Raw genomic sequence first — 25,468 nt, 5'->3', positions numbered from 1 at the left:
GTTCGAGAGGTTTTAAATTTAAAGATTTTTTTTTTTTTATAGACAGCTGGAATAAAATTAGACCTCATTTCCATAAGGCCGATGGCCGTACTTGTGTTTGACAAATAACTCAGTAAATATATGCATATATATTATATATATTTATATAATATAATACCCTGTGAATGTACAAATTAATGTCCAGTATCTTGGTATGCATGTGGTGGGTTTAGCAGGCAAAGGGGATATGGGGATGGATAAAATAAACCTCCCGTGTATCCAAAATCCCTGCTAAATTTGAGCTGAGATTGTAAAAATGATCAGGCTCAGAGTACCCCCCTAAAAAAAATTATATATATATATATATATACACATATAAAAAAGAGGGAAAAAATTATGGAACAAAAACTAGTGAAATGACTGAGTAGTTTGCTTTAATTTTATTTTTAAAATATACAATAAATTATTTAGCATATTATTTATCACACTGAAACCATTTGAGCTCAAGGCAGATGGAGATTATGTTCCTGTTTGTTCAGGACTACGGAGCGTGCCGAAAAATCCAGGCACACGATGCACGCTTCGGCCCTCAGCAAACTGAAAAAATATCTAATTTTTGTTGCCTTCCTATAGAAAAATGTGGTTATTTGAAAGGATTAAGAGATTAAAGGATTACTCGATAACAAGGGTTAAAAATCCAGGTCCAGACACAAAAGGGGTCGATAGAAATGAGGGAATCGCTCTCCCCCCCCCACAGCCGCACCAAGCCCGGTGCCCGGGTCGCTGCCAACTTTGGAGTGGGATGGGGAGGGGGCAGAGCAGCCCTGGGAGACGGGGGGGACCCGGGGGTGTTCCTGGGTGAAGGGAACAGAACACGGGAGCGTGGGGGACAGCCCTGCAGGGGATGGAGGATGCTCCAGAGGGCTGCAGGGCACACAGCCGGGGGTGGCTGCCCCCAGGGTGACGGGGGGGTGGCAGGGAGGGCGAGCAGGGCAGGTGTGCGCACCCGGGGGTGGCGGGGGGGACACACGGGCTGTGGAGTGCCCGGGGTGACCGCACCGGGGTGCGGAGCTGCGTCCGTGGAACGGATGTGTCCGTGTGCCGGGGTGAGGGTGAGGGCCAGGCCGAGTGTCCGCGGCGCGGGGCCGGGCCGTGCCCGGGGAATGCCCGCGCCGGGGGCAGAGCGGGCCGGGGGTGCCCGGGGGATGCCCGGGGCGGGGGCGGGCGGTGGGCCCAGCGCTGCCCGCGGCTCCTCCCCGCGCTGCGGTAGCTCCGCACCGGGGCCGCGCCCCCCCCGCCTCCCCCGCGCCGGGCAGGGCCGGAGGGGCGGCCCCGCAGCCAGCCGGGCCCGGGGGGGCCGCGCCGCAGCCCCCGCCACCTACCCGCACCATCCGGGGGCCGCCGTCGCGCTGCCGGGCGAGCGGGGCCGGAGCCTTCCTCCTCCTCCTCCGCCTCCTTCTCTCCCTCCTCCTCCTCCTCCCTCCCCGCCCCCGCACCGGGAGCGTCCCCGCCGCAACGCCGCCGGTGCCCCGGGCGAGGGGAGGAGGCAGAGGAGGAGGAGGAGGCGGGGGCGGCGGCGATGGGGCCGGGGCGCTGCGGGCTGCGAGGAGGAGCCGTGCCCGGCCGGAGTGGGGCTGCGCCGGGGGGGCGCGGGGGGGATGCCCGCGCTGCTCTGCCGTAGGCGCCGCCCGCCCGCCCGCCCCGCTCCCGGGCTTTATTTTTAATTTTTTTTAATTTTTTTTTTTTTTTTTAATTTTTAGGAAAAATTTTTTTTTTTTTTTTTTTTTTTTGCTTGATTTCCAAAAATACCCATCGCACCCCCCTCGCCATCCCCCAGCCCCGCCACCCCCGCAGCGCACAAGGCCGGGCCGGGCGCGGGCTCCGCGCTCCCGTCACCGCCGCCCCGCGCCCCCCGCCCGCAGCCCGGCCCCCGCCCGGGCATGGCCCCCGGCAGCGCCGCGGAGCCGGAGCGAGGGTGACCGCCCGCGGGGGACACCGCGCCGCTGGCCTCGGAGGACTTTTACTATAATTGCCATCATTGTTGTTGTTATTATTATTATTATTATTGGGGGTTTAATTTTTTAATTCTTTCGCGGGGCAGCGGTTTTTTTTTCCTCCTCCTTCGGCGCGGTGGAAAACACACGTTTTAGACCAAAATCCCAAACCAGCCCATCCATCCTCTTTGCTTTGCGCTTCGCAGCAACTTGGAGCCCGTTAATTGCACTTGGCGATGGTAGGTCCCATGACACTTTCGTTTTCTCTTCTACTTCCCCCCTCTCCCTTCACCCCCCCGTGTGCGTGTGTTTGCGGGTGCCCCCACGAGCAAAAGTTGCAGCCGGGGAGGGGGCGGCGGGGCGAGTTTAATACGGTGTGGGGCGGGGGGAGCGGGGCGGGGGGAGCGGAGCGGGGCGGCGGGGGCGGGCGGGGGGAGCCGCCGCCGTCTCTCCTCCCCCTGCCCACCCGCCCGCGGTACCGGGGGGCGGAGGCGGCGGCGGGAGCCGCCCGGCGGGGAGGTCGCGGCGCGGCGCGGGGGGAGCTCCGCAGCCAGCGGAGGACTGGATGGAGCTGAAAATGGCCGCTAAAAAAGGGGCGGAGAGGCCGCCAGCCGCACCGACTTGAACTTGGAAGTGACGCCCGGGAGGGTCGCGCTCAAGTCCGCGCTGCGCGGGGCCGCGCTGCCCGTGCTGGGGTGGGAGAAGGGAATCACCGTGCTCGGTGTGAGAATAAAAACATTGCCCCCCGGCCCCGCTGTGCGGGGTTTCGCCCGCTTCTCCTCCTGCCAGGCCACGGGAGGATGCGGGGACCGGGCCCGCCCGGCCAAGTTTGCGCGGAGCCGCCGCATCCCGGGGGAGCGGGATGTCCCTGCGGGGGGAGGGCGCGGGGTGACCCCAACCCGGGCGGGGATGGGCCGCGGGGGTCGGCAGAAGTTGAGAGTGGAAATGAGTTGTGCGGGAAGAGGCGCTGCGGGGGCTCGTCCCTTCAGAGGGAGAAAAAAAAAAAAAAAAAAAAAAAAAAAAAGCCAAAAAAAGCGGTTTTCTTATTTTTGGGGGGAAAGCAGCAGCGCTGGAGCCGCGGCCCCGCGCCGGGAGCGGCCGCGCTGCGGGTCAGGGTCCCTGCGGGGACGGGCGACCCCCGGTGCGGGAGGGGAGCGGGGCGCGGCCCCCCCGGTGCGGGAGGTGCCCGGGGATCCCCTTTGTGTTCCGCCCGTGGCGCTCCCCGCGCGCTCTCTCATTAGCGTCATTAGCGGCCGGGGGGCTGCGGAGCCGCAACTCGCGCTGTGGAGTTTGCCGGGCTCGGGCTCCGCTGTTTCCCCCTCCCGCTCCCTTTGTGCGGGGGGGTCGCGGGGCTCCCCGGGACGCGGGGGGGTGGCGGGGCTGCCCGTGGCGCTCTCTGCCCCCGTGGCTGCGCGGTGCTGCCGGTGGTTGGATAACGCGGCCGGGGGGATCGGTGTGTCCGCGGGATGCGGCGGGGCCCCCCCGCACCGGGGCTGGCTGCGGGCAGTAACACCAACACCCCCCCCCCTCCCGCGCCGGGGCCGCTGCTCAGAAGTTGCACATGAATCTGCAGGGTTTTTTCTCTCTCCCATCGCCGGATTGGCTCCGTTTAGTTAAAAAAAAAAAAAAAAATTAAAAAAAATTAAAAAATCAAACCCCCAAAACAAGCAAAGGCGGGCGCGCTCCGCGCCGGGCCGAGGGGGATTCGCCGTCCGCGGGGGCCCCGTCCCTCCCCCGCCCCCCCTGCCCCGCAGCGCCTCGGCCCTGCGAGCCAAAGGGGGTTCCTACATCTTTAAATGGGATGTAATATTTTGGGATGGGCTTTTTTCATAACGTCACTTCATTCCTCGCTCTTTTTTTTTTTTTTTTTTTTTTTTGTCTTTTTTTTTTTTTTTCATTTTCTCATTCTTTCTTTCCTCTCTCTCTCCGCTGCCTGGGTCTCGGATGGAGCCGCTTCCCTTCTAACTTCCCCGCCGCCCGTGCCTGCAGGCTGGGTGCGGACCCCCGACCCCCCCCCGGGGCGAGGATGACCCTCCTGCCTCTTTAAACCGCCCCCCCAAAAACCCCAAACAAACAACAACAACAAAAAAGCGCTTTATTTTCCAAGTGGGGGGGGGGAAGAGAATTTTGCTTTTTATTTTTAATTTTTTTTTTTTAGAGGTTGGTTTGTTTGGGTTTGGTTTCATTTTTTTTATTTTTTTTTTAGCTTTTTTTTGGCGGGGGGGGTGGAAGTTGGAATCTTTTTATTTCCTCCTCGGCCCCCCCTCCCGCGGGGCCGCCCCCCCGTGCCCGGCTGCCCCCCCCCGGGCCCCGCAGAGCCGCTCCGGAGGAGAGAGAGAGAAAAAACGCCCGGACTGCTCCAGCCTCCGAAATGACTCAGTAACTTTTACGCCTCGAGTCTCAGCCCTGCAATTAGGCACTTTCCCAGCACGGCTCGGGATGTATTCGTCTCCTCTCTGCCTGACCCAGGTAACCGGGACCCCCCCCCCCTGCGTCCCCCTCCCCCCAATTTGCTCCTTTCGCCGCAACAGACTTTAGCAGTTGCAATACAAAAAAGAAAAAAAAAGAAAAAAAAAAAAAAAGAAAACCCAAGAAAATGCAACACCTCCCTCCCTAAAAATAATCATAACAGAGAAAGGCGGGTTGGGGCCGTGCAGAGCTGCTCAGAGGAGCCGCGTTCCCCTCCTGTCCCCCTCCCTCGCCTTTTGCAGGGTTTTTTTTAATGGTGTTTCTGGTGCTTTTTGGGTTTTTTCAGCCTTCACTTTCACTTGGGGCGTGGGGGGGTTGGAAGATTGCGTTGTGGTTTGGGTTTTATTTTTTGGTGGCTGCGCCCGGAGGTGGGTGGTGCGGGGAAGCCGCGGGCTCGGGGGCCCGGGGGGGCTCCGTGGGGTGCGGGGGGTCCCCGGTGGGCTCGGGGAGCCCGGGGGGGGTCGGGGCTGCAGCCTCGGGCTCGGCCGTGCCGCCTCTTGCGTAGCGCGAAACTTTTTCCTTCCCTGCCCCAGCCTGGCCGCACACGGTGGGGTGCAGGGGCTGGGGGGGCACGGGCGTTTCGTGCAGAACCCCCCGAGTTTGGGCCGGCGCGCCCGGCCGTGCCACGCTGCGCCGAGGGCAGGGGGCCGGGCACGGCAGGATGTGGGGGCACCCGCGCTGTGCCAGGCAGGGGCGATGCCAGCCCCCGCCGGGCTGTCGCGGTGCCGAGGGGCAGCCCCGGCCGGGCTTGGCGACACCGATGTCACCGCAGGCCGCGGCGGGGTCCGGTGCACGCGGTGCCGCCGAGCGGGGCGTCCCTGCAGCCCCCAGGAGCGGGGGGGACCCCCAGGAACCCCCCCCGGCCTGCCCTGCCCTGCCCACAGCGCGACCACTGCGGCTCTGCCTTTGCATGGCGCTTATTGATCGCCGATATTTATTTAATTATTGAGCAGGCAGCTCTCCCTGCCTCGTAACCTGTTCCGTGCTGGCAGCGCTGCCCGCTCGGGGCCCGGCCTCGTGTGCGCCCCCGGCTCTGCTCTGGGGGGGCTGGCAGGGGCTGGGGGGGCGGCTGCAGGACCCCTGCCCTGCCCTGCCCGGCCAGGCCCCCTCCCTCGGCACGGGCTGGGGCTGCGCTGCCCTCGGGGGTTCGTGCGGGTCCCTGGGGGTCCGGGGGTCCCCTCGTGTCTCGCTGGGTGCGGGGACAGCGCGGGGTCCGGCCCCGGCCCCCCCCCGGCCGCAGCGTGAGGCTGGTGAGGACACGGCCGGGGTGGGCAGTGCCAGGGCTGCTCAGATGACCCTGAGGTGGTGCTCCCTGTTGTGTGGTTGACTTGGCAAGGGTCACACCTCAATCTGGCTTATTTACTTCTCTTTCTTCCTTTCTCTTTTCTTCTTTTTTTTTTTTTTAACTCTTTTTCTTTCTTTTTCTCTTTCTATTTTTTATTTGTACTTTTTTCTTTCTCGCTTGCTTTCTTGCTTGCTGTTTCTCTTTTTTTTTTTTCCCATTTTTTTCTTTCTTTTTTTTTTTTTTTTTTTCCTTTTCCTTACCAACCCGCCTTTCCCACCCTGACTCCATCCCTCTCAGGGGTCGCAGCCCCCCGAGTGTCCGGCTGGTGCTGGCTTGGCAGCGCGGTTGTTGCCGGCTCTCGGTGCTGGTGTGCTGTGGGAGCCGTGCGGCCGCTGCCCGGGCCGGGCTGGCCGGAGCCTCTCTCCTCACGAACCCGCGCTGTTCCCAGCTCTGCTCCCGGCTTTTCCCTTTGCCCGGCCACGGGGCAGGCTCTGGTGTGTCCCCCTCGAGCCCGGCTCGGCTGGGACCAGCCCTGGTCCGCAGCTCCAGCCCAGCCGATCCCGATCCCGATCCCGTTCCCGTTCCCATCCCACCCGGGCTGGCTGCGGATGGTGATGTGGATACATTGGAACGTGCGCGGGAGCCGCCCTGCCTTGGCCTTTGCGCATCTCCCCGCCAGCAGCACCGCCAGCCCCGGAGCCCGGCACGGCCCTGGCACCGCGGGACCCCGCAGGCCACATCCCCGGCCGGAGCGGGCCCGAGCTGGGCAGCCCGGGGCACAAAAACAGCCCTGGCAAAGGGCTGGGAGCCCGGGACACGCTGCTGGCCACGGCCCCGGCCGCAGCTCCCGCCAGGCCGGGGGTGGCTCTGTGCCCTCCCCGCTCTGTGTCCCTGCTTGGGGACTTCCTCCCGCTTCCGCAGCTCACCTCTGTCCCCCGCGGGGCCAGGCCGGGCAGCCGGGACGGAGCTGCCGAGATTGGCGGGGAAGCAGCGCCGGAACCGCCGCCACGCCGAGGCCTCTCCCTGCCCACGGGCAGCGGGGCGGGGGCCGGGGGGGTCCGGCTGCCCGGGCTCCGAAATAACCCTGGAGCTGAGCCCCTGCACGTGTGTCCCCCGGGAGCTGCTCCCGAGAAGCCGAAGGGATTTCCAGAGCGGTAACAGTTATCCTTGGCTCCGCGCTGGGGGACATTTGGGATACTTCTTGCGGGGGAATATTGCACATTTTCTGACTGGCGATGCTCGTGCCTGGTACCTGGCAGTGCCCCCAGCACACCCGCAGCTCCCCACCCTGGTCCCTGCAGGATGGGAATGAAGTGAGATGGGCGCCGTCCTCCAAGGCCGCCGCAGTGTTGGAAGCCGGGCATCCCAGCAGGGTCTGGTCAGAGACCCTCCTCCCTCTGCCAGGCTCCATGCCAGGGCGCAGAGGTGATTCTGGGATGGCAGAGGCGATGCACCCGCGCCGCCTGACCGAGAGCCAGTGCCCAGGCACAGCCCCCCGTGTGTGCCCAGTCAGTGCCTCGGGATCCGAGGGGCATCGGGGAGCGCCTGGCTAAGCTGGCCTGGCACAACCCTTGGTACCAGCAAATGGGCACAGCTCCGGGCCTGGGGGGTGGAGCTGGGCTGCCAGAAGCATTGCAGCCACGTGGCACGGTCACAGCCACATCTCCAGGCATCCGAGGGGATCCCACCTCTCCCCGGCCACGGCCAGCTCCGCACACCCCTGGGCTGCTGCAGGCCTGTGGCTGGGGCTGGCAGCTGCCTGCTGGGCACATTGGCAAACCCCCTTCCCAAAAGCGCCGAGGCTTTTCAGCCCCGGTGCTCACCCCCTCCACCAGTAGCTCCGGAGAACTGGTTTCCAGCCGGGAGCTCAGATCGGCTGCCAAAGGATGGGAGCAGCAAGCCGGGCATGGCGGGGGAAGAGAGGGAAGGTTGCAACACACTTTCAATTCTCCCATCTGCTGAGTATTGTTTGGGAAAAACAATGAGGCTGTTCTTTAAATGCAACCTTCGGGAGATCCTCGCTTTCCCCGCGGCGCCCGCCGTGCCCGCCTGCCCTGGCGAGCCCTGCCCGCTGCTCCTGCCCGGTCCCAGCTGAAATCCTCACCCGGGAGAAGCAGATCCTGTGTTCGGGGGGCTTCTGATGCTGGGCTGGAGGGCCAGAACGGGCACACGGGGAGGGAGGGGATGAAGGCAGCTCTGTGAGGGGCTGCTGGCCGGCGCTCACGCTGTGCCGCTCTCCCCCTCATCACCTTGAACTTGTCTGGGGCCTCGTGCAGTAAATCTGCCGCCCTTTCTCCAGGTATCTGCCGATTTCTCCCTTCCCTGGGCAGCTTCGCCCTGCCCGCGGTTCCCTCCCTGCCCGTGGTTCAGGCCCCTCATGCCCACGGCTCCCTGTGTGCCAGGGCAGGGAGCGATCCCAGCGCTGCGGGTGTGCGCACGCCTTTGCAGACTGCCGAACAAAGCCCAGCTGCCGGAGCCCGGAGCCCTGCCCGGAGCTCTTGGAGCAGTTGGGAATAGCTCCCTTTTCTATTCCCCTGAGCCTGGCAGGGCTGGGCATGGATGCCAGGAGCCTGATCCTGTTTGGACCCGGCGGTTTCTCCCCTTGTAGGGGTGGCTGTGGTGTGGCCAAGGCGGTGCTGGCGTGGCAAGGCTCGCTGGGCAGAGGAACCAGGCAAGGGCTGGCCCAGCTGGCCCTTATCAGGGCACAGCAAAGAGAGAGAAAGGCGGCTCCCCGAGGAGCCCTGGGCAGCCCTGCAGTGGGGAGAGCTCAGGGGCCTGGGGCAGAGCTGCCACGGTGGCACCGAGGGACCCGTCCCGACCCTGGACTGTGCATGGCAAGGAGGGCCTGAGTGGGGATTTGGTACTGCCAGGGAAAGGGAGGGTCAGTGTGTCCTGTCTTTGGAGGGGGAGGCAGGTCTCTGCCAGGCAGGGCTCTCTGGGATGGCCCCAGGGACAGGGACAGCTTGCCCTGTCTGCTCACCCACCCTCCTTGCCCGATGGTGCCTGTGCCAGCCATGCCCGTGCCTGGCTCCTGGACACGTCCCTGCAGCCCAAGGGGTGCCCGCTTTCCCCCCATCACTGCCATTGTGCCTGCACCTGTTGTAGCCACAAGCCCAGCCCTTGGTGGCAGGATGAGGATGATGGTGGGGAGCATCCCCACAGTCCCTCACTGAAGGGAGGAAGGAGAGTTGTTGGGGAGGTGAAATCCCTCCCTGTGAAGCTGGCACGCTGCCTGCCACCCCCGGCCGTGCTGTGGCTCCTCGGCGCAGGGATGGCAGTGCCAGCACAGAGCATCTCCGAGGGGGCTGGCAGCCCGTGGGAGGGGGCTGGGGGGGCTGCTGTCCCCAGCAGTCCTTGCACCCAAGCTGGGAAGTGCAGGCAGGGCCCTGGGGTGGCGGGGATGTGCTCCTTAGGGACCCATGAGGAGAGGATTTCTCCCACAGCACCTTGGGGTGTGCCGGGCAGGTCGAGGCAGGGTGGCGAGGGCGATGGGAGCAGCCAGGGCACCAGTGGGTGCCGAGCCCTGCCAGGATCATGTGGCATCACTGGTGACGTCCACACGGCATGGCCGAGGGCTGCTGCTGGGGCTGAGTCTGAGCGGGGCAAAGCTTCACCCATGGATTTTCGGTACCAAGATGCTTTTGAATGCAACAAATCGGTGCAGGCAAAAGCCTGGCTCAGCCTCCCTCCCTGCCCTGGCAGCCAGGCACTCTGAGATCTCACCCTCCGGGGGGGGTGTGCAGACCCCTGGGACGTGCCAGCTGCAGGGAGGGGATGCTCAGGGTACCCCCGGGCATGCCGGGCCTGGCTGGCACCCGCGCTCGCCGTCCGTCACGTCGGCCCTGGGCGGGCATCCCCCGCGGCCGGGCGCTCTGTGCCAGCTTGGCCGGGACCCAGCGCCCTGCGCCGCCCGCCAAGACCCGGAGCTTCCCAAGTCCTGGAGAGGAGCTGGGAAAGGATCCCGTGGCTCAGGTGCGGCAGCGCTCACGCGCTGGGGGACCTGGGGCCAGCCACTGCCAAGGATTGATTTCTCGGTTAACTCACCGCTGCTCTAAAAGCGCATTAATCCTCCTTCCCCGGCCGGCAGCCAGCGCTGGGCAGCGTTTTGGGCGAAATCCCCAGGTCTGGGCTTTGGGCTGCCTGCCGTGGACGTTGCCCTCCCCACCACCAGCAGCAGCACTGCCTGGCACAGGAACGCTGGGATCCGGCCCTCCTGCTGACCCCTCTTCCCTGGGAGCTCATTCAAGTCCATAGCCGGGTGGATTTTTTTTTTCAGACTGTGGGTTTTACTTTGTTTTTAAGAAGGTTTTCGCTCTCCTTGCAAAGGGCCCCTGCATTCCCTTCACGGGGAAATGGTATTTGACCGGCTGTTGTCCAAAAAAACCCCCAACATGTTTCTGATCACGAAAAACCAAGAAATATTTTTGCTTTCAAAGGAAAAAAAAAAAAAAAAAAAAGCCCATACGGGAGAAATGTTGATTTTCCACCCAGACATTTCCCCTTTCTCCAAACCAGCCCTGAAAAAGAGAGGCACCACTGCTCCCCCCACACTCAGGATGTCATTCTGGGGGTACAGTCTCTGTCACCCGGGGCTCATCTGGGTGCTGACGAGTGGTGGCAACGCTAAGTTGCCTCTGCTCAGACCCCCTTTCTGAGGTGCTCGCACACTGCACAGGCCCGTGGGGCTGCCGGGAGGACGGTGACCTGCCGGCTGTCCCCAGGGAGCCACCCATCACTGTGTGCCGCAGAGCCGCCAGCCCGCCTCGCCCCGCTGCCACGGGCGACGGGGCCGCTCGGTGCCACCACGGCTGCCTGGCGGGAGCTGCCATGTGCCCGATCCCGCACCCCCTCCCGCCGTCCCTGGCTGCTGCCCAGCGATTTGGGAAAGCGAGACGGCGCAGGCTGAAATGTGACCCCCGCCACGCTGCGCCGCAAAATCTCCTTTAGTAACCTGTGCGCCAGGACAGCGAGAGCGCGGCGTGAATACCAATGAGGGGAAAAGTGCCGAGTAAAGAGTTTTTGATGGAAATGGCATCGCATGAGAAAGAGAGCGGGAGCGAGCGGGGGGTGCGCGCCCGGAGCCTGCGCTGGGCGCGGGCACGGCGGGCACACACGTGCGCGCACCTGCGGCCGCGGGCTCGGAGGCTGAGCGTGGCGCGGTGCCAGGGTGGTGCCACCCCGGCGAGCCCCCAGGGAGGTGGCAATGGGGGTGACGAGCGCAGGGGGCCGCGAAGCAGCGGCTGAGGGGACACGTGGCAGAGGGTGCCGCGGGCAGCGTGTCCGCAGGGTGCGGGGCATTTCCGTGGCATTTCCGTGGCACATCGGGGAAGGGCTCCCGTCCCCCTGCGCCGTGCGCCGCTGATCAAAGGCGCGGGCGGGGAGGGCGCGGGCCTGTGTGAGCAGCGCCCTGGCCCCGCGCCACCCCACCTTCCCGCTCCGCTCCCCCGGGAGTTTGTTAAACAAATTTCTCTAATTGCACAAGCCAAGGAGTTTGTTGGAGAAAAAAGCTGGGGAATTTCCCCTCCTCTGGGCCACCCCTTTCCCGCTTCCCCCGGGGCACAGCGAGCAGGTCCTCCCCACGACCCCCGGCTCTGCGGGAGGCTGTGACCCCGAGGCCTGCGGGGCGCAGCTGCGGGGTGTCCTCGTGTCACCCCTGCCTACGCAAGGACGTCCCCTGCTCGACCTCTTCGCGGGCGGGTCACACGCATTCCCTGCCGTCCAGCCCCGGGCTCAGAGCCTGTCACCCAGCGCGGTGACACCCGGCACCGCCGCCTGCCCTGCCCTGCCCTGCCCGCTGGCGTTCTGCACGGCTTGGCTGGGCACCCCTGGAAACGGCCTTTGTGAGCCTCCCGTGGGCAGCCCCTGACATCGAATCCCGCCGGATTAGCGAACGTACGGGATAAAAGGCTCGGCTTGGCGGCGGTTCTGTGCCGGGTGGGGGCTGAGGCGGTGGCCCTGCCAAGAAGGGACGATGCGCGGCCGGGTCCTGCCCCGGTTCCCGCTGAGGTCATGGCTATAGATAGCCCGGAGGGCGCAGCGCCGAGGGCAGGATCCAGGCGCCCTTGCCAGCTGCACCGAGAGCCCTGTGGGCACCCGCGGCCTGCGAGGAGACGCTGCCAGGGCGCCGGGGGTTGCTGAGGGACGGGTTGGCTGCGACAGCCACTGGCCACGGCCAGGTGACAATCTGGTGCTGCAGGGCGTGACCCCACACCTGCAGCGATGCTCAGACCCGGCTGCTCTCCATCCTCCGTGGGGTCCTGCAGCCTCCGCTGATGCTGTGACCTGGGGTGGCTTTTTCTGTTGCTTCTCACCACGTTTCTTTCTTTCTGTGCTCCCAGGCAAATGCCAGGCTGGGGCACCCCCAGGGCACACCCATGGGTGCAAAGCTGCTGGGTCAGGAGTGCAGGGCCAGGGTTTGCCCCTCCAGCTGCCCGGTCTGGGTGCAGCTCAGCTCCCCTCAGAGCCAGGCAGGTGTGTGCCCAGGGTGTGTGCCCGGGGTGTGTGCCCAGGGTGCCCCTGCCAGCCCCATGGGGCTCCAGAGCGCCGGGGTGGCTGGGAAAGGCGTTGTTGATGAGGGCACTAAAAATAGAGAGGGACTGGGATCTTAATGGGACTTTGTGGGAAACCTGGAAACATTTTCTCATCCCCATAAATGAGTCCAGATGCATTAACGATGACTGCATCGCATCCTGAGGTACCGCCGGAGGGAACCGGGACGCGCTCAGCAGCTTCCTCGCCTTGCGGTGGGGAATTGGTCGGAGAGAGGAGTCACCAGCGGCAGCCGGGGCCGAGCCGCAACTGCTGCGTCCCATGTGGGGACAGGGACGGGAGCTTGCCCAGCGTGACCTTGGTGAGGATCAGCCCCATCCCGGCTCTGTGCTGCCGGTGCCCGTGGGCGCTGCCAGCCCTGCTGGCAGGCACGGTGACAATGTGCTCGGCTCGGTGGTGGCACCGCGGCCCCGGAGCTCTCTGGAGCCCCCCTGAGCGGGGTCAGGGTGAGGTGATGCAGGAGGGCTCCCAGTCCCAGGGCCAGCGGCGCTGGCGCCCCGGTGTGCGCTGTGGTGGCACGGAGCCGCTGGGATCCGGCCTGTCCGGGGGTTTTTCCTGTTCCCTCGTGGAGCTGTGACAGGGGGATCGGCTCCCAGAGCGCCGACCCCACGGCAGGACCTTGGACTCCCCTAGGGGATGGCTCGGGGCCAGCCTGGGCAGGTAGCCCAGGGCGGGTGGCTGTTGGAGCCCACGTCACGAGGCAGGCTGGCACGGCCGTCCCCGCGGTGTGGCAGTGTCACTTAGCGGTTACAGCAGCACCCGGAGGCAAGGGCAGTCCCGCCCCGCGCCTCGGTTTACAGCCAGGTGGGCACCGGCACGGGCACCGGCACGGGAGGAGGGCGCTCGGCCCGGCCCGGCCCAGCCCGGGGGCAGCAAAGGGACCGGCACAGCCCCGGCCCCGCGCCGGGCACCGCCGAGCCCAGGCCCGAACAGAGTCCCTTTGTGCAGGTCAGCCCCCACCCACTTCTGTCACTTGGGAGGCGTCCAAAACCCTCCCGAAATAGGACCCGGCCGGGCTCAGCCTTTGAATCTGCCCAGGAAGGCTGCGCTGAGCTGCCGAAAGCGGATGAACATTCCCCTTCCACCCCGCTGAACCAGGCCCGTCCTGTGGCCAGGCTCGGAGCTGACCCCCTCCGGCCCCTTTGATCTCCAGGCCCCACCCGTGCCTCAGTTTCTCCTCTCTCTGTGGAGGGTCCTGGCAGGTTGTCCCGACGAGATGCTGCGGGAGGGGCTGAGCCTTTGGCGCATCCGTGGCACAGCAAAGGCACAGCTGGGCCGGGGGGGCCGTGAACTCCTCACCTCCAGGGCGCCGGGGTGGCCGATCCTCCTGCGAGGTCGCCGCAAAGGCCGGGGCTATTTTTAACCACGGACTTGCTCCCGGGATTGGATTTGCGGCAGTGAGCCCCACAAACCCATCACAGCACTGCCCATCGTGGGGTGCAGAGATACCCCCAGCACCGACCCCCCCCAGGAGGGAGCTGGGGACACCTCTCTGCACCCCCACCCTTAATGGTGCACCATTAATCCCCCTCGGAAAGGCCAGGACAAAGCAGGCAGGGCTAAAAATATGTTGGGAGGGAAATAAAACCTCCTGCGTCAGGGGCTAAAGCCGGGCTCAGAGCCCTGGGCTTGCATGGGGGGGGCTGGGGGGACCCTTTGTGGTGGTGCCCCCTCCCCAGAGCGAACAGAGTGCTGCCAGCCCCAGCACATCTCCTGCCTCAGTTTCCCTCTGTGCTGCTGGGAACAAATTCCGTCCCCAGGTCACATCCCGGCAGCTCCCAGGCTGACCCTGGGCTCTGGGATGGGCAAAGCTCTGGGTGTGGGACACTGCAACCCCTCGTGTGCCAGGAGCGGGGATGGGGGACAGGCCACCCCCAGGGCCCCGCGCTGGCACAGGGGCACAGGGCAGGGCGGAGGAGCAGCAGCGCCAGGACCCGTTGGCAAAGCGCTTTTTTTTTTTTTTTTTTTTCTTTCCAGTTCCATAAAACATTTCCCTTCCTTGGAGCCCCGGGGGGGTTTCGGCTGGGAAGCCACGTGGCTCTGGTGCTGCTGGCCACGGGATGCTTCCCAGGACGAGGGGACATCTCCGTGGCCACGGGCTGGGGCCCCCAGTGCCGCTTCCAGGCCTCTCCAGAGCTCAGCAGTCACCGTCGCATCCCGCCTCTTCTGTGGGCCGGCCTGGCAGGTGACATGCCTCAGTTTCCTTATTTTTGGAAAGGCAGCGCCTCACCCTGGGGGCAGGTGGGGTCACCCTGGGAAAGCGGCTGAGCCGCCGGCTCCCAAACCCCAAAGGGGACGCGCAGAGACGGCACCTGGGGAAACCGAGGCACGTGGGAAGTGATTCTCCGGGAAGGCAGCGAGCGGCTTTGGGCTCTCACACTGTCGAGTCTCCCTCAGCAGAACCCTCCTGGCCCCTCCGCCACGCAGTGCTAGCCCGGGTGCATCCCTGGGGCATCCGTGCCCCTCCCTGCACGCTGGGCACGCTGCTCCCCACTTTGGGGCGCATTCAGGAGAGCGGGGACCGGCAGTGCCAGTTGTTGCTGGGGCGGGGGCGCACGCAGGCAGACCGGAGGCGGTGCTGGGCCCGGTGTCGGGGCACGTCCCGCGAGCCCCCCGCGGCTCCGTCCCACCTGGGCCACCCCCGGCTGCGGCTGCGGGGCGGGCTGCGCAGGCTGGCGGGGGCCCAGGCAGCGCTGGCACCGGAGCCCGGGGCTGCCAAGAGAGCTGCTTTTCTTCCTGCTGTTTTCCAAAGCAACCGGCGGGTTCTGTGCCGCCGCGGCCTCCCGTGACCCGCGGCCTCGGCGCGCTCCCCGCGCCCCCGCTCGCAGCCGCAGCACCTGCGAGGGCGAGCGCCGGCTCCGCTCCCGCCCCGGCACGTCGGCACGGGCAGGTGGGCACCGGCCCGGCCCGGGGGGCTCACGGCACCGGCCGGGGGTTTGGGCAGCGCCAGGTGTGGGCACCCCAGGGCGGCTCAGAGAGGGGTGCGTGGTGAGCACCGGGGGCTGAGCCTCTCTCTCCGCCCCATTTGTGCTCACCCTTCCACCAGAACCCGCACTGGGAACGCTCCAGCCCACCCACAGCCCCCAGCCGTGTGTGTGTGTTGGCTGGGGGATGCTCTTGGCTCCGGGGGGAAATGAACCGCAGGATCTGGAGAGAGAAACTGCGAGGAGGCTGCACAGTGTCCTGCCTTCACCTCCACCTGTGCCGGGGGTGCCAGCCAGGTGCCCTGGGCGCCGGCTCTGTGCCCCGGCGTGGGCCGAGGAGGGGTTTTGCAAGCGAGGGGCTGGGTCAGCCGGGAGCTGGGGGAGAACGCGGCTGTAACAGAGTGTTCTGCCCCACGGCAGATGTATCGTGGGGCCGGCTGAGCACAGCAAGGCCCGCACAGCCCGTACCTGCCCCGGGAGCCTCGGTGCCCCCGTGCCCCGCCCCAGCCCTGCCGCTCTCTCTGTCCAGGGCCGGGACACGCGTTCCGATGCTGAGCAGGCCGGGACGCCCGGCCGCGCCACACCGGCGAGCAGCAAAAATTATGAATAAGCTCTTGTTAATAAATACTTTATGATGAATCCAAATAGATTTCCTCCTCTGGAGCAATTATTGCAAAATGGGCTCTAATAGGGTGCAGGGCGGCCCCGGGAAGGGCTGGGTGCCTTTCAGGGCCTAAGTGCCTCCTTCCATCCCCTCTAATGAGCACTTCCCAATCATTTGCATCTGTCTCGGCAACAGGTCTCATTACCAGGTTAACTCATTACCCAGAGCCGCTTCGGCGAACAGTTATAAGCGGCTACCGGAGGCTCCACTCCGTGCTGAGGGTATCTGTGGGCTCTGGTGAGGAGAAAGCAAGTCCCCGCCGTGCCCTTTAAAGGAACCGGGATTTTCAGGGTTACCGGAACCTCTGCAGCCGCATCCCCCCCTCCGCTGCCACCACGCCAAGGCTTCCCAAGGGGGCCCGACTTGCCAGCCCCTGCCCGGGCTCGCAGGGCCGCGGGGACCTGGCAGGAGGCGGCAGCGCTTCGGAGGCGTGCGGCTGAGCATCCTTGCACGGAGCGAGCCCTGTGTGGTCCCTGCAGGGCTGCCCCGCATCCCAGGCCGGGCTGGTGGGAGAGCAGAACCAACTGCCGAGGTGTCTGACCCCTCCCGTCCCGCTCCTCCTCCTCCGCCCCTCACCCCAGCGCCTCCCCCGTGAAAACTGCTCGGGAATTTCCTGAGGAAACGTGGTTTTTTTTTTGGTTTTTTTCTTTTTTTTTTTTTCATTGGAAAATTCAGGCTGTTTCACTGAGCCCGACCTGTTTGGACAAGGCGCTGGAGCAGAGGATGCTCGGAGGGTGGCCAGCCCATGCCGCGGTGCCCGTGCCAGCTGCCGCGTCCCTGCGTGGCACGGAGCATCCCCCTGTCCCCAGAGTGTCCCCAGTGCTGCCGAGCCGGTGGCAGGAGCACGGGGACAGGCAGCGCCTCAGCTGTGCCCCTTCCCAAACCCTGGGCTGCGGAGGAGTTAATCCTCCATGGCATGCCCAGCTCCACACAGAGTACCCCTCCTTCCTCTCCCCGCTCCACCGCAGGCCAGAGCCCGGTTGACCCGTGCCTCAGTTTCCCCTGACAGCAGCTGGCATGGGAAGCCAGCGCTGCGCAGCCCCTCCGAGGGGGTGCAGGGGGGCCCGGAGCGGGGCCGGCAGCGCCCGGCGCAGGCGTGCTCCTGCCTGGGTTGCAGGGCTTTACAAGCCTGGCTTGGATGAGGCCCAAGCGCAGGCTCTGCTGCCAGATTCCCATCCGGAAATGCCCCGGGAGCAGCCTCGTCTGGGGTATTGCAGCACGTCTCTGCTTCCCAGCCCCGCAAAGGAAAAACAGCAGGAGAAACACTTAACCAGTCTTGTGCCGGCGTTCGGGCTGCTGGGCTGGGGGACACCTGTGGGGCCACAGCTCTGGGTCCAGAGAGGGGCAGGCCCGGAGGTGGCGGGGTCTGTCCCATGAGGGAGGATCTGTGCCTCCAGGGACTTTGGGGTGTTAGTGGGGCTGTGCTGGGGTTGGGGCTGGCAGTGACCGGTGTCTGTGCTGGGTTCAGGGACAGTGGGGTCTGCACTGGGATGTCTGTGCCAGCTCACAGCAGGGTCCGGGAAACTGGGACTGGGACGGACAGACAGACAGCGCATCCCTGCCTCTGCCTTCCCGAGTGTGAAGCCGGCCGGTGCCAGCGGGCATGGTGTGCCCGGCTGCGGGGCTCGCTGCCGCGCGGTGCCCCCGTCCCTCAGCGTGTCCCCGCGGCCGCCGCCGTTCCCCTGCGCCTGTCCCGATGCCCCCCAGCCGCCCTCGCCTGCCCTGCTAAAGCCGCTTAGCGGCGGCATCGCGGCGCGGGTTAAGCCGGGCGGGAGGGAAAGTTGGCGAGGGGCTGATTGGCTTCGGGTGCAGCTCCCGGCCTGCCCTAATCCCGGCCAGCGCGGGGGGGCTGCCACGGCCTCGGGGGCACCGAGGGCTGCGGGGGTTCCTGCACGCAGAGGGGTTTTTGGAGGGTCTCAGCTGTGGCTCCAAGTGGGAACCGAGTGAATTCACCGAGTGAATTCTCGGCACGGTGGCCGGGGAGGGCACAGAACGTGGGCAGAGCAGCCCCCGGCCCCCGCGGCACCCTCGGGTGCTGCCTCGCCCAGCCCAGCCCAGCCCGGATAACCTGGTTCCTGCCCCGCTCCCCTGCAGGGGTGGCGGTCCCCGAGCGAGCGGGACAGCAGCGATGGGGACAATGGCGCGGTGTCCCCGGGCCAGCCCCGCCGCCGGCTGCCTGGGGAGGGTGGCGGGGCCAGGGGATGGCAGCAATTTGTCGGCCTCGTCTGAATAACCGGCCACCAAGGAAGATCAGCCGCCCACCGCCCCGGCCAAGTATTGTTTTTGGAACTCACTGCTGCTTTTTTCGGCTCCTGTCTTACTTTTCTTTGACCTTCTTCCCTGATTTAAGACACATGCCCAGCCCTTGCCCAGCTGCACTGAATTAGCGGCTGCTGCTGGGGAGGGAAGAGGGAACCAGACCCTGTGGTGGCCCCGGGAGCAGCCGGTGGGGACAGGTTCCCCAGGCAAGGAGGGGTTCCTCGGGCAGGATGAGTCCCCTGGGCAGGGTCCCCAGGGTTACGGTGGGTTTGCCTGCAGATTTGGGTCCCTGTGGAGCTCCCAGTGAGGGGACAGTCCCCTGTCCCTTGTTGGGCATGGCAGGGACACCTGTGGGGCCACAGCTCTGGGTCCAGAGAGGGGCAGGCTCAGAGGTGGCAGGGTCTGTCCCATGAGGGAGGATCTGTCCCTGCAGGGACTTTGGGGTGTTAGTGGGGCTGGGCTGGGGGTTGGGGGGGCAGTTCCTGGTGTCTGTGCTGGGTTCAGGGACAGTGGGGTCTGCACTGGGATGTCTGTGCCAGCTCACAGCAGGGTCTGTGCAGGGGTCACTGGTTCAGGGGACACCCAGGGAGCCACGCTTGCTGTTGTCAGGGTTTGTGCTGGGGGAGCAGATTTAGGGTTAATGGGATCTGTGCTGGACTTGGGAACAAGTGGGAGTAGCAGGGTCTGCATGGGGCCAATCCTTGCCGGGAGCTGTTTCAGGGGACATTGTTCCCTCCAGGCAGGGTCACTCTGGGACACTGCTGCTTCAGCCAGGGAATGGCATCGCTGCTCTACGATGAGTGGGGCTGGGTCTGGAGCGCTCACCCCATCCCACAGCCACAGCTCTGTCCTTTCCTGTGGCCACCTCCTCACCTCAGAGCAGCACTTGCCCTTGGCACCCTCGCCAGGCATGACCCTGTGGCATGGCAGTGGCAGTTGTCACCAGCCACCCCCCTTTCAGCCCTGGCAGGAATCCAGCTGAGCTCCTTCCTCCTCCTCCTCCTCCTTCCCACAGTCATGAGGGACCCCAAGGGCCAAATCCTGCCCTTGGGGACCAGCTTGGTGCTGCCCTGGCTCCACACAGAGATGTCCAACCCTCTGCCTGCTGCTTTCCAAGCTGTGCTGCTCCTCACCAGGAAGGCTCCCAACACCTTTCCATCCCATGGTGGGGTTGTGGGCCCCCAGCCAGGAAGCACTGATTTTCCAAATTGGAAAAAAAAAAAAATGGGATGCGGGAAGGAGGGGCCCGGGATGGGGATGCATTTTCCTTGTTTTCTTTTTGGGGCTGGACTCATCCAGCAGCGCTCACCAAATGGAAAAAGGCAGTCAGAGCACGTCTTGTGTGCCGGGCCAGGCGCCAGCCGCCGGGCTGGCTGCAACTGGGGCAAACTGGGGGAGTTTCTTGCTGGTCCAGAGGGAGTGGAGAGGTCCAAGGCACCCAGAGCTCGAGTGGGAGCACCCGGAATGCTGCAGGCGTGGGGGAGCCGGCCCTGGGGTGTTGTGGTGTGGCAGCGCCTGATGCCCGCACAGCGGCTCCGGTGGGCACAGTGTCAGCTGGGATTCCAGGTGGGATTTCTGCACCTGGTGGGAGCAGATCCTGCAATGGGGAGAGGGTCTGGGAGCTGCTGAGGTGGCCAGCCTTGTGCAGGAGCCTGTCTCTGTGGCACTGGCTGCTGTACTGCCCAGCCACTCCCTGCAGGTTGTTGGCTCGGGAAAATTGCAGGTGGGATTTATGGAGGTCTGCTGGAATGGGGATGACCTCGCCGGGCTCCGAGAGGATCCCTGACCCTGGTGGGCACGTGCCTCTGCCACAGCTTTTTCTTCTGGTTGCACTGGAATGCAGCGCAGTGGGAATGAGCCTGGCAGGTCCCCAGGGCTCCACAGCCACCTCGGGAGGGAGCTTGGAGGGACTCGGCCAGGAGTGACCCCCTGTCCCTCTGCTCCCACAGGATGAGTTCCACCCCTTCATCGAGGCGCTGCTCCCCCACGTCAGGGCCTTCGCCTACACCTGGTTCAACCTGCAGGCCCGCAAGCGCAAGTACTTCAAGAAGCACGAGAAGAGGATGACGAAGGATGAGGAGAGGGCGGTGAAGGACGAGCTGCTGAGCGAGAAGCCGGAGGTGAAGCAGAAATGGGCCTCGCGCCTCCTGGCCAAGCTGCGCAAGGACATCCGGCCCGAGTGCCGCGAGGACTTCGTGCTCTCCATCACGGGCAAGAAGCCCTCGTGCTGCGTCCTCTCCAACCCCGACCAGAAGGGCAAGATGCGCCGCATCGACTGCCTGCGGCAGGCGGACAAGGTGTGGCGGCTGGACCTGGTCATGGTCATCCTCTTCAAAGGGATCCCGCTGGAGAGCACCGACGGCGAGCGCCTGGTCAAGTCGGGCCAGTGCACCAACCCCATCCTCTGCGTCCAGCCCCACCACATCAGCGTCTCCGTCAAGGAGCTCGACCTCTACCTGGCCTACTTCGTCCGTGAGAGAGGTGGGTGCTGTGTGCCTGCAGGGCAGGGCCTGGCTGTGCTTCAGCTGTCCCTCCCCACCTGTCCCATCCCCGTCTCCAGCTGGGGACACCGCTCCCAAACACCCGTCCCATTGCAGACCTCGCAGTGCTTCCCTCTCAAACTGCCCCCCAGCCAGGGCTGATCCCAGCTGCCCAGGAGCAGCACACAAAGGTGCCTGAGGATGCTGCTGCCTCTGGGCATTCCCAGCATGGAGTTTTGGGGGTTAAACCCAGAGCTAACGCCACACCCTGTGCCTAGCTGAGCGGAGTGGGTGGGCAGCGTGGGCAGGGAAGGGGCAGCCTGTTCCTGGTGCATGCCCAAGGGCTGGAGCTGGAGGAGGTCCAGCAGTGCCCATTTGCCGTGGACTGCGGTGCCAACCCCTTGATGCCAGAGCAGGGACTGGGCAGCGAGGCTGGCTGGGGAGGGCACAGCAGTAATGGTGGGGGCAGCTCCTGCTGTGGATACTGGTACCAGCCTGGGGGTGCCATGGACTTGCTGGGAGAACTGGCTGCTTTCATTGCAGCAAGGAGGATCAAACCTGCTCTCAAAGGGGGAAATTGAGTCATGGAGTGCAGTGCAGGCAGCAGCTCTCTCTCTCAGTTCAGGTCCCTGAGCCATTGTTCTCTCCACCAGCTCACATCACCTGTGGGGATTTTACCTGGGCAGGTTTGTTGTCCCTGGCTGGTGACATGCTGGCACAGACACCCTGCCAGCAGCTGCCCCACTCACCCTGCCATCCTCCAGCACCCCCAGGTGTGTGAGGGGCCAGGGGAGCTGCTGTGTGATCCCAGCTGAGGGCTGGGCTGTGGCACAGGGCTGGCTCACAGACAGGAGGGTCTGGGACTTGCAGCCCGAGGGGTGATCAAGGGTCTTGTGGCCACCTCTGGCCAGGCCAAGCTACCCAGGGGTGTGGGGGTGGCAGGATATTGGTCCCCTCCTGGCAGCACCTCCTGCCCATGCCCACAGCACCAGGTGATGTCCCCCAGCTCTGTGAGCTCACCCTCATCAGCACCACGGCAGGGGGAACGTGGGGCTGTGGCTCTTTGCCTGGTACTGGCCACAGCCCAGGGACAGACAGTGACACCACACAGGCCACTGTGGTGCCAGCAGTGCCAGCAAATCAGGTGCCAGTGTTGTGAATCACGGTGGGCACACTCTCTGCCCAGCTATCCATGGGATATGCTGGGTGTCACTGGGGAAACTGAGGCAGGGCAGGCAAGTGACCTCCCCCACCACCCAGGGAAGGGGTTTGGTAGGACTGCCAGGCCCTCGTGGCTTTGGGGAAAGGTGGGGCACAGCCTCCAGCAGGGAACAGCCAGGGCCAGGCCCTGCCCCAGGGCCTAGCTGGGACCCTGGGCTGGCGTGGGGCACATCCATGGTTGCGGCAGGACCTGCCTGCCCAGCCGTGCCCCCGTGTGCCAGCACGTGCGCTGCCAGGACCTGTGCCCACACACGTGACTCGCCCACTCCGTGGCACCAAGGGACCCAGCAGGGCACTGGGAAGGGTGGGTGCCCTGCTGGGAAGGGGGTCCCAGGGTGCAGGCTGGGACTGGGGGTGCCCTGTGCACCCAGACAGGAGTGGGGTGTGTGTGCTGGGCTGAGACACGGCTGGGCTGGGCTGGGCTGGGCTGGGCTGCTGCGGGCACCCTGTACCCTGTACCAGTGGGATGGGGCTGCTGCACGCTGGGCTGGACTGGGGGCACACTGTGCTGGCTCAGCTGGAGGTGCAGCTGGGCTGGAGCACCCTGAACTGGGCTGAACTGGGAGCACCATGATGCTGGACCGGGAGCCCTAGGGTGGCCAAGCTGAAGGCAGGGAGCAGAACCCCCACGGGCTCTGCAGCGGGGTCCCCATTGCCACCTGGTGTGCCTCGCTGGCCGTGCCGTGTCCGGCTGCTGTCCCCGGGAGGTGCTGTCCCCTCTCCCACCCCCGCCCCTCCAGCGGCGACCTTGACCCCGGTGTCTGGGTCCCCAGCAGCCGCAGTCACCTGACTGTCTAATTGGGAACACAGCGGCTGTAAATACTCCCTGATAAGGCCTGGCAGCCTCTCACTTTCACTGTTAAGGTCGCTCTGGCCCTGGTTAAGGGGGACCAGCACGGGCCAGGAGCAATAGCGTGGCACCCCTGGGGTGCTGCAGGGTGCTGGGTGCTCGGCGTGGCCTGGCCCCAGCCCACAGTGGGCATGTTCTGTCAGGCTGTGGCCGATGGGAGGGGTTTCCGCCTCCCACCTTGGTGGGGAAACTGAGGCAGAACAGAAGCCACCACATCGATGGGACCGTGCATGGCATGGCCAGGCTGCTGACAGCACTCGAGGGGTGCTGGGGATCTCAGGGAGCTTCTCCCTGCCTGACATGCTGCCCTCCTGCTCCCTCCTACCTGCTCCTGCCCGGCACACTGCCCGTTCCTACCTGCCCCCTCCTGCCCGGTTCTGCATCTTCCCTCCTTCCTGCCCCTTCCTGCCCAATTCTGCATCCTCCCTCCTTCCTGCCCCCTCCTGCCTGGTTCTGCATCTTCCCTCCTTCCTGCCCCCTCCTGCCTGGTTCTGCATCTTCCCTCCTTCCTGCCCCCTCCTGCCCGATTCTGCCTCCTCCCTCCTTCCTGCCCCCTCCTGCCCGGTTCTGCCTCCTCCGCGCTCCCTGTGCCTGCCCGCTCCTGCCCTCTCCTGCCTGCCCGCTCCCCCGCAGCACCCGCAGCCCCCCAGGCGGGGCTGGGAGGCTCCGTCCCGCTCAGAGCCCCCCCGGCCGGGCGCTCCGGGCTCCCCGCAGCCCCCGCAGCGCCGTTATCAGCCCGAGCACGTGCGCCCGCGCTCCCCCGCCCCCGCCGCCCGGTTTTGCCGGTGTCAGCACAATTTCCCAGCCGCTGCTCTGGCAACGCCGGGGAGGGAGGGGGGGATGGAGGAGCCCCCGGCCCTGCGCTCCCCACCCGCGGGCTGGGGCAGCCTTGGCAGGGGCTGAGCGCCCGGACGGTCCCCCCGGGCCCGTGGCAAAGGCGAGCTCTGCCCCTCGGCTCTTCCCCCTGTCCTCGGCTTTCCGTGCCCCCGGGTGGGCAAAGTGAGGCAGGAGCTGTGCCAGGCTGCGGGGAGGTCCCGTCCCAGCCCTGCTGGCCCCGGAGGTGGCCGTGGGGTGCAGGGAGTGCCGGGCGCTTGGGTCCTCCCAGAGCAGCACCGGCCCTGCTCCCATCCTGCGCCCAGCCCTGCGACAGCACCCCCGGTACCTTTGGGGCAGGATGGGATCAGGATGGGTGCGGGAGGGGAGCAGGGCTGGGTGCAGGATGAGTGCAGGGCTGGATGCAGGATGGGTGCAGGGTTTGATGAAGGCTCAGTGCAGGATGAGTGCGGGGCTGGGTGCAGGATGGGAGCAGGGCTGGATGCAGGACGGGAGCAGGGCTGGATGCAGGATGGGAGCAGAGCTGGGTGCAGGACGGGAGCAGAGCTGGGTGCAGGATGGGAGCATGGCTGGGTGCAGGATGGGAGCATGGCTGGGTGCAGGATGGGAGCAGGGCTGGATGCAGGACGGGAGCAGGGCTGGATGCAGGATGGGAGCAGAGCTGGGTGCAGGACGGGAGCAGAGCTGGGTGCAGGATGGGAGCATGGCTGGGTGCAGGATGGGAGCATGGCTGGGTGCAGGATGGGAGCAGGGCTGGATGCAGGATGGGAGCAGGGCTGGGTGCAGGATGGGAGCAGGGCTGGATGCAGGATGGATGCAGGGTTTGATGAAGGCTCAGTGCAGGACGGGAGCAGGGCTGGATGCAGGATGCAGGACGGGAGCATGGCTGGATGCAGGATGGGAGCAGGGCTGGATGCAGGATGAGTGCAGGACGGGAGCAGGGCTGGATGCAGGATGGGAGCAGGGCTGGATGCAGGATGAGTGCAGGACGGGAGCAGGGCTGAGCGCAGGATGGGAGCAGGGATGGATGCAGGATGCAGGACGGGAGCATGGCTGGATGCAGGATGGGAGCAGGGCTGAGCGCAGGATGGGAGCAAGGATGGATGCAGGATGAGTGCAGGACGGGAGCAGGGCTGGATGCAGGGTGGGAGCAGGGATGGATGCAGGATGAGTGCAGGACGGGAGCAGGGCTGGGTGCAGGATGCAGGATGCAGGATGGGTGCGGGATGAGTGCGGGGCTGGCTGAGGGCTGGGCTGTGCACACCGCAGTGGGGGAGGGGACGGCGCTGCAGCCCAGAGCTGGGTGTGCGGCGGGGGGGGCGGGGGGGCTGGGGGAGCTCGGAGGTCGCCGGTGAAAGTCAAAAGCATTGCAGTAAAATGGTAATCAATCTCCCCAGCCGATGGTGCCAGGACCTTCGGAGCATTACGGAGAGATTCCTCCGAGCAGCTCCTGTCGGCAGCAGCCAGTCTGGGGGGTGGGGGGGACAGTGCCCCCCTCCCTGCACCTCCCACCAGTGCCCCCCACCTCCACGGGCTCCCCTGCTGCGCCCTCACCGCGCTGCCTCCATCCCTGCAGCCCCATCTATGCATCCTTGAATCCCCGTGCTGGAAGCCCCCATCCTTGGACCCCACTCCCTCCCAGCCAGGCTCCCAGAGCCGGGGAGAGGCACAGCAGGGGCGGTGCTGGCCCCTCACACCCTCTGAGGCTCTCTGCACCCCCATGCTCAGGGGGCAGGGCGGGTTCCAGGCTCTGTCCTGCAGTGAGCTTTTCCCGGCAGCGCCCCCAGGCCGAGCGGGGTGGGGGCAGATGGGTGCCCAGGGCAAGCAGGCCGTGGGCCCCAGGGTGGCATCGAGCTGCTGGCAGCCCCGGCCGTGCCGCCGCCAGAGGACAGCACCTGGGGGGAGGCAGGGACCCCCGCGCTGTGCCAGCATCTGCGTCTCCCACCGCCTGGCAGCCCCT

The 25,468-nt window shown here is 65.4% G+C and overlaps 1 protein-coding gene across 4 annotated transcripts in view; it reads left to right on the top strand.

The window, feature by feature from the left end:
* The first annotated feature begins 1,920 nt into the window (after positions 1 to 1,920).
* The window catches only part of NFIC (nuclear factor I C), a 40,715-nt gene continuing 17,167 nt past the window's right edge, over positions 1,921 to 25,468 (top strand). For 2 of the 4 annotated variants that reach the window (XM_058041108.1, XM_058041106.1), the window contains exons 1-2: positions 4,259 to 4,442; positions 20,073 to 20,604. In XM_058041108.1, coding sequence (XP_057897091.1) covers positions 4,413 to 4,442; positions 20,073 to 20,604 — 562 coding nt within the window. In that variant the 5' untranslated portion in view covers positions 4,259 to 4,412. Of the gene's footprint in view, positions 2,213 to 4,255; positions 4,443 to 20,072; positions 20,605 to 25,468 lie in introns of those variants that run through there. The other 2 variants (XM_058041105.1, XM_058041104.1) reach the window with 2 other exon arrangements.

This window comes from Melospiza georgiana, chromosome 26 (genome assembly GCF_028018845.1).
Source record: "Melospiza georgiana isolate bMelGeo1 chromosome 26, bMelGeo1.pri, whole genome shotgun sequence".
Taxonomy (NCBI): Eukaryota; Metazoa; Chordata; class Aves; order Passeriformes; family Passerellidae; genus Melospiza; species Melospiza georgiana.
Note: the sequence above shows the minus strand (reverse complement) of the source record. Positions and strands in the feature narration are given on the sequence as shown.